The sequence below is a fragment of the Hypomesus nipponensis genome, chromosome 25 (genome assembly GCF_054491055.1).
Source record: "Hypomesus nipponensis isolate SF chromosome 25, ASM5449105v1, whole genome shotgun sequence".
Classification (NCBI taxonomy): Eukaryota; Metazoa; Chordata; class Actinopteri; order Osmeriformes; family Osmeridae; genus Hypomesus; species Hypomesus nipponensis.
The window spans coordinates 2,065,001-2,072,500 of NC_140385.1; the positions used below are offsets into that span (position 1 = coordinate 2,065,001).

Genomic DNA, 7,500 nt, shown 5'->3' on the forward strand with positions numbered 1-7,500 from the left:
TTACCTCCAACTCTTTGTTGACAAAATCCTCACCCATCTTCTCCTCTCCACTGTCAGAAATATGCAACAGTTAGTCAACTAAAACAACCTGTCAGACAGACATACCAGTGATGGCAGAAGTACACACATCCTTCACTCAAGTAGAAGTACAGATACCCGTGTTTAAAAAGACTGGTATGACTTGAAGTACTGACTACAGTTTTTCACTCAAGTTTAAGTAAAGAAGTTTAGGCTCTGACAAATACTTCGGTATAAAACTGAAAACTGTAAACTCGCGCATTTCACACGCTCTCACGCAACACCTTGTATTTCTCACGCTGAGAAGTAAGGGATAACTTGTCCCGTAGGTATGCAGGCATACTGAGGTATATTATCTAGCACTACCTTCCAGCCAATCAGAATCATCACCAGAATTTTTATTCCCAGACGTTGACAGCATGGTATACCTCACGGTATAATCTCACGCCAAACTTTTGATAAAACTTGGGAGCCCTTTTGTAACCTGCAATTAGTGCCTCCTCTGATTTTGAACTTGTAAACATGATGCCCCGCCTGGACAAACCGGGTCTCCGGTACCGGGAAGGAGAAGGGCTGGATGGGCATGGTGGCGCGCTGCCGACAGGTGGAGGTTTTCTGGTGAGGAATAAAAAAAAAGAAGACGGCCCTTCCCCAGACATAAAAATGATGGTAAAGACTGAAATAAAAGTTAATGTTTCTATATAGAATAATATGACTCAACTATCTAGCTCTAGTACTGTAGCCAATGTTAAACCAGTACAACGTAGCAATCTAGCAACAAACCTAGATACCAAAAATTTAATGGTTATAGCTCGAGACCAAACACTCTCACGTAGTTAGTTGAACACAAACCCACAAAACATGCTTACCGTAATGCTCAGAATACGGAAACGAATGTTAACCGTTCAAGAAATCCAGCATTGAGACGGTTAACCGGTCTGTCAATCACAGAACAACACCGTCACGAGACGGACAAGTTCCCGCCTCCCGGCTTCTCTCTTGTAGTTCATTGGACGGTTGCTCGTCCAGTCAACGGTGTCCTCGTTTGTGTCTCTATGGTGACGGCGAACAAGAACTTCCACCCAAAGTCACATGACCTGTATCACGTGATCCACGTGGCTCGGTTTAGCAAAAAGTTGTAAACATTTAGGATTTTATGTTGAATCTTGTAATTCTGGAATCGGGTACGGACTGTTTCTGTACTGTTCGATCGTAAGCATAGATAATATACAGATGAGAATACAAATGTCTCTCTACAGATATCGTAAACTTTGAGTTCCCTCTCTCTCCCAGGCGCCGTCCACCGAGTCTGAATCATGGACTCGCAGCCAACCGTCTTGCTCAACACGGGCGCACGGATGCCCCTCCTGGGTCTGGGCACCTTCCGCCTGTGCGGTCGCGAGGATACGTTCCGGATAGTGGATGCCGCTCTTGCCTCCGGTTACCGCGCCTTTGACACCGCAGCCGTCTACCGAAACGAGGAGCACCTTGGTGTCGCGTTAAGGGAACTACTGCCCAAATACGGACTTACCAGAGAAGATGTTTTCATTACCAGGTAGGTAGGAAGGTAGCCAGGCAACAGGACCAACTGTCACCAGGTCACTGGTTGTGAATAATACATGGATGTTTTAGATTCATTTCTCCTCTCTCTCTGTGTAACTTCCTCTTCCCTCCCCTTCTCCTCATCCGCCTCCTCTTCCTCCTGTCCTCCACCTCTCTTCTCCTCCACACCTCCTCCTTCTTTTCCCCCTCCTCTACACCTCCCCCACCCCTTCACCTCCACCTCCTCCAGCAAACTAGGCCCAAAGGACCAGGGCCCCCGGGCCAGAGAGGGGGCCCTCCACAGCCTGTCCCAGCTGGGTCTGGGGTACCTGGACCTCTACCTCATCCACTGGCCTGGGACCCAGGGCCGGGGAGTGTCCGACCCCAGCAACCCAGGGAACAGGGCCCTTAGCTGGGCCGCGCTGGAGGGGCTGCAGGCCCAGGGCAGCCTGAGAGCCATAGGGGTGTCCAACTACACGCCGGCCCACCTCAGAGAGCTGCTGGACGGGTGTGCTGTGCCCCCCGCTGTGCTGCAGGTAACTGGGGGCTGGCTGTGTCTCTCTCTGTGCTGCAGGTAACTGGGGGCTGGCTGTGTCTCTCTCTGTGCTGCAGGTAACTGGGGGCTGGCTGTGTCTCTCTACGTCTCTCTCTGTGTACCGCTATGTCTCTCGGTCTTTTTCTCTCTCTGTTTGTATTTCTCTGTCTCTCTCTCTTTGTATCTATTTGTATATTTTTCTCTCTCTTTCTGTTTCTTTCTCTCTCTCTTTGGATCTCTCTCTCTCTGTGTCTCTCTCTTTCTGTCTCTCTCATTCTCTCTCTCTTTGTATCTTTCTGTTTCTCTCTCTTTCTGTTTCTCTTTCTGTTTCTCTCTCTCTCTCTCTCTCTCTCTCTGTCTCCCTTAGTGTCTAACTGTCTCTCTCCCCCAGGTGGAGTTTCACCCCCAGCTGGCCCAGGAGGAGCTACGGCGCCTGTGTGGGGAAACAAGTGTCTGTTTCCAGGCTTACTCTTCTCTGGGAACTGGGGTCCTGCTCCAGGATCCCCTGGTGCTTCAGGTGGCCCAGGCTTGCCAACGCACCCCAGCACAGGTGCTCCTCAGGTGGGTAGGAGAAGGGCCCGGGGTCCCTGGCTCTGGAGGTCAGACTGGAAGGTTTATTTAAATAGTTAAATGCTGATTCATTCACAGATTCATATTCGGTATTGATACAGAAGTGGCCAAGTTACCCGGCCAAGTTACACATTTCTAGAAGAAGGGATTCAGTTCAATGAATGACACTATGACAGTTCCAGCTGCACTGAATGACTCAGTGATTGGTTCACCTGTCCTCAGGTGGGCCACCCAGCAGGGGGTCCCGGTGCTGCCCAAGTCGTGCTGTCCGGAGCGTGTGAGGGAGAACGCACGGCTGCTGGACTTCCAGCTGAGTGTCGAGCACATGGAGGCACTGACGGAGATGGACTGTGGACAGAAGTACTGCTGGGACCCAGCCGGGGTGGTGTAGAGAGGGGGGGGTGTAGAGAGGGGGTGGTGTAGAGAGGGGGTGGTGTAGAGAGTGGGTGGTGTAGAGAGGGGGGGGTTTAGAGAGGGGGTGGTGTAGAGAGGGGGTGGTGTAGAGAGGGGGGGGTGTAGAGAGGGGGTGGTGTAGAGAGGGGGTGGTGTAGAGAGGGGGTGGTGTAGAGAGTGGGTGGTGTAGAGAGGGGGTGGTGTAGAGAGGGGGTGGTGTAGAGAGGGGGGGGTGTAGAGAGGGGGTGGTGTAGAGAGAGGGTGGTGTAGAGAGGGGGGGGTGTAGAGAGGGGTTGGTGTAGAGAGGGGGTGGTGTAGAGAGGGGGTGGTGTAGAGAGGGGGGGGTGTAGAGAGGGGGTGGTGTAGAGAGGGGGTGGTGTAGAGAGGGGGTGGTGTAGAGAGGGGGGGGTGTAGAGAGGGGTTGGTGTAGAGAGGGGGTGGTGTAGAGAGGGGGTGGTGTAGAGAGGGGGTGGTGTAGAGATGGAAGGGTGTAGAGAGGGGGTGGTGTAGAGAGGGGGTGGTGTAGAGAGGGGTTGGTGTAAAGAGGGGGTGGTGTAGAGAGTGGGTGGTGTAGAGAGGGGTTGGTGTAGAGAGGGGGTGGTGTAGAGAGGGGGTGGTGTAGAGAGGGGGTGGTGTAGAGAGGGGGGGGTGTAGAGAGGGGGTGGTGTAGAGAGGGGGTGGTGTAGAGAGGGGGTGGTGTAGAGAGGGGGGGGTGTAGAGAGGGGTTGGTGTAGAGAGGGGGTGGTGTAGAGAGGGGGTGGTGTAGAGATGGAAGGGTGTAGAGAGGGGGTGGTGTAGAGAGGGGGTGGTGTAAAGAGGGGGTGGTGTAGAGAGGGGTTGGTGTAAAGAGGGGGTGGTGTAGAGAGTGGGTGGTGTAGAGAGGGGGTGGTGTAGAGAGGGGGTGGTGTAGAGAGGGGGTGGTGTAGAGAGTGGGTGGTGTAGAGAGGGGGTGGTGTAGAGAGGGGGTGGTGTAGAGATCGGGGGGTGTAGAGAGGGGGTGGTGTAGAGATGGAGGGGTGTAGAGAGGGGGTGGTGTAGAGAGGGGGTGGTGTAGAGATGGAGGAGTGTAGAGATATCAATTTGTTGTTATCCTGTAGATGTACTTGTTGCCAAATACTGTGTTTATATTTTAAGAAAGGATGTTGAATAGGTGGTTCTAATATGAATATTCTCAAATCATTTCTTTCATGATAATAAAGGATGGTATTATGCCAGTCGCGTGTGCGCTATATATCGATGTACAGTATTTTATTAAAATAAAATATTTAACTGAATGAAAACATGCCATTGTAATGGTTGATAAAATTCTTTATTGTTTTCATGAAGTATACCAACAGCAGAACATTTATACTGAAAATACATTTTAAAAAGGCAGTAAAAAAATCCAAAGATGGTGGAAATAAAAACAATAACAAGACATTTCAAGATTATTCCAAAGGTACACACACACCCTAATCAGTAGATTCAAGTAGTAGACTCCTGCTAATCACCTGGTCTTGAGGCACAGTCAGGTTCTCCGGAGGGTGGAGGTATGGAAACATACCGATGCAAGACTACAAGCAAGTCCGGGCACAACGAGTTGGATGGGTGTGACTGAGAAAGTAGATCCTCTCTGGACGGACTACTCACAGAGGCTCTCATATCCCTCCGCCCCTCCACAGATCCTCCCAGTTCCCACAGTGTGGGTTGAGGATGACTTAAGGCTCATGGACTTACAGAGGGGAAGAGAAGCAATGTTGCTCTACCTCTCTGGTTTATCACCCCTCCTCCCCCTCCCCAATACTCTGGGTGGGGCTGTTCCAGGACAGCTGCACCACTCCTGGTCGCTGTGGAGGCTAGGGGGAGGCTGAGGGAGGGGTCAAGGGAGGGAGAGGCTGGGGGAGGGGTGACCAGAGAAGGGGGGGGGGGCTGACTCTTATCCCGGAGTACGAATCAAACACACACACCAGATCATCACATAAAAACAGTGATCGGGGTGCACTTGATATGAACCACACTTAGTTATTAGGGGAGCGATCCAACGGTTACAATCCGCTCTTTGAACGTCAATTGCGGCCAGAGTATTCAACAGTATTAAGGTACATCTGATTTGCCTACGCAGGTAAAGAATCGAAGTTGACTCATTCATTGGTTTGATTCCACTAAGAAACACTAATCAAATGCAACCCCCCCCCTCTCCCCAAAAAATAGACAGTATTTTGACCACTGCAGGCAACTCCCAATCTGACCCGAGAGAAGAGACCCGTTCAATCACGGCCCAATCAGATTACACTCCAGGGTAGGAAGTTGGAAACAGGATCGGAAATATATGTTTACACAAGTCATGGTGTCATTCTCTTACGAAATATCAATAAATCCCCATTTCCCAAAAATCATTTTTGTTTTTACCTCATTCCTTAAAATATCTACAATATTTACATTTTTTTTAAAAGGCTTTCTTACACAGGTTCTTGTTTGGTGGCTCAATATAGGCAAAAATTAAACTCTGGATTCTCTTGCGGTATTTATAGCTAGCTAGCCAGCGTCACTACGCAACTATATGTCGCTGAGGATTGTCCCGGTACACGATTGTTTGTCAACGTTTGTATTTGGGAGATGAGAGTGATTAAACTCACAGTTCAGGTGCAGTGCAATCGCCTTCAAATATGGCAGACAGATTATCTATTCAGATTAAACAGTGGATTAAGCATTATGAAATCATGTCATCAGAAAGATGAAACCACCTAGGATCAATACGTTAAGGATGGGACACGGTCGTCGATTACCCATGAGCTTTTCAGCTAAATTGGGTTTAGCAAAAAGTGAATTTGCATCTACGTGGTTGATTGAAATTAATAGAATTTCACTGGATATATGAAAACATCTTGTGTGATAGCCAATTTTCTCTAAAGCGTGACAGTTAGCAATAGCTACCGTTAACGTTTAGTTAGAGTTACCACTGGTCCCATGAAATCCAGACTTTCACTTTGTGATGAGGACATTATCTCAACCTTGCTATTCAACCTAGGTTACCCAGTATCGCGGGACATCATGCCATCATAATGACACCAGAAATTGATGACCAGAGGTGTTTGAGAGTGTGCTTCTATCAGGTCACAGACAGTGAACTGTGACCTTTAACCTTTCACCTCTGGCTTCACTACCCCTTTTAGGCAGTAGTGACATCATATGGCTTGACACATATTAAAGGGGAGGAAGCAATCGTCTATCTTCTAGTGGCGGTGATCCGACGGTTCAAACCCCAGAAAAAGAGGTTGTATTATTGTTCTCAGTGCAGATGACATCTCCTTCCCTGTTGCATAGTGTGGCCAAAGGAGAAAACCAATGTTGTCGTTGTTAACATTCCATCCATCCATCACCTCTTCCTCTCCTTCTCTTCCTCTCCTTCTCTTCCTCTCCTTCTCTTCCTCTCCTTCTCTTCCTCTCCTTCTCCTTCTCTTCCTCTCCTTCTCTTCCTCTCTCTTGGTGAAGGCGAGTGAGGACAGGCGAGGTGGTGTCATCTTCCCTCCCTCCTCTCCCTCCTCTCTCTTCCCTCTGTGCTGGTCAGGTTCTTGTGATTGTTCTAGCCTTCCAGTCCTCCGTCCTCCCTACATCCCTCTACTCGGTCCGGTCGGTGCTGGCCAGGTTGGCATGGTTACTCTCTCCCTCCGTCTCCTGGTGACTGAACAGGTAGTTCCACCAGCTTGGGGACGTCAGCATGGGCCTGGCCGCACTCTCGCTCCGCACCCGCCTCATCTCCTGAGGGGTCAGGAGGTCACAGGGTCAGAGGTCACGGGGTCAGACAGGAGGAAGATAAACAAAAAATTGGATTTGGTGAAATTCTATCCCCAAATTATTTCAGAGATGCTCGTTTTAATGCCTTCACCACCCCCTGGTCCCTCTCTCACCCATCCTCCCTATCCCCCATCTCCCTCTCTCCTCTCTCTCTCACCCCCTTGTCCAGCAAGTTGTCGAAATCGTCGCTGTAACGCCTCAGCTGCCTGCCGTACTTCTTGGCCGCCCACAGGGCAGGGGGCGCCGACCGGGAGCGAACCCGAAAAGGAGCCCCCTCGGTGGGCATGCCGGCCTCGCTAGGGCACCTGGCCTGGAGGTCCTTGTCCAGGTCCACACGGTGTGAGACGTGGGACTCTGAGTTCACACGCACACGCCCCCCACCTGAGGGGGGAGGGAGGGAGGAGGGAGGGAAGGGGGGAGGGAGGGAAGGGGGGAGGGAGGGAGGGAGGAGGGAGGGAAGGGGGGAGGGAGGGAGGGAGGGATAAGGAAGGTTGGGGAGAGAACAGAAGGAGAGAGAAGAGAAGAGAAGGAGGGAAAGAGAGAAGGGAGGGAGAGTGAGAGAGAAGGACAGAGATGGAGGGAGAGATTAGAATTCCATTCAACAAACTTTTTCTTGATCCAGTGATGGGAAGAGTTTGATGGAATGAGAGGGAGGAGAGAGAAACCTG

General features: G+C 50.6%; 3 protein-coding genes across 4 annotated transcripts in view; 1 reads left to right on the forward strand and 2 right to left on the reverse strand.

Annotated features, from left to right (window-relative positions):
- The window catches only part of LOC146221696 (uncharacterized), an 11,047-nt gene extending 9,725 nt beyond the window's left edge, over window positions 1-1,322 (reverse strand). The window contains exons 1-3 of the mRNA XM_084692066.1: window positions 888-1,322; window positions 503-664; window positions 5-50 (exon numbers count right to left, since the gene is read on the reverse strand). Of these exons, the coding sequence (XP_084548192.1) occupies window positions 5-50; window positions 503-603 (147 nt within the window). The 5' untranslated portion in view covers window positions 604-664; window positions 888-1,322. The remainder of the gene's footprint in view (window positions 1-4; window positions 51-502; window positions 665-887) is intronic.
- LOC146221697 (uncharacterized) lies at window positions 1,090-3,056 on the forward strand. Of its 2 annotated transcripts, none has more exons than XM_084691886.1 (5): window positions 1,090-1,202; window positions 1,312-1,573; window positions 1,811-2,096; window positions 2,487-2,656; window positions 2,888-3,056. In XM_084691886.1, exons 2-5 carry the CDS (start codon window positions 1,335-1,337, stop codon window positions 3,054-3,056), a joined length of 864 nt encoding a protein of 287 aa, XP_084548012.1. In that variant the 5' UTR covers window positions 1,090-1,202; window positions 1,312-1,334. The 2 variants fall into 2 exon arrangements, with proteins under 2 accessions (XP_084548012.1, XP_084548013.1); XM_084691887.1 differs by having other exon boundaries at window positions 1,118-1,230.
- A 1,300-nt stretch (window positions 3,057-4,356) lies between these two features.
- Window positions 4,357-7,500, reverse strand: part of badb (BCL2 associated agonist of cell death b) — a 4,509-nt gene continuing 1,365 nt past the window's right edge. The window contains exons 3-4 of the mRNA XM_084690940.1: window positions 6,990-7,213; window positions 4,357-6,796 (exon numbers count right to left, since the gene is read on the reverse strand). Of these exons, the coding sequence (XP_084547066.1) occupies window positions 6,656-6,796; window positions 6,990-7,213 (365 nt within the window). The 3' untranslated portion in view covers window positions 4,357-6,655. The remainder of the gene's footprint in view (window positions 6,797-6,989; window positions 7,214-7,500) is intronic.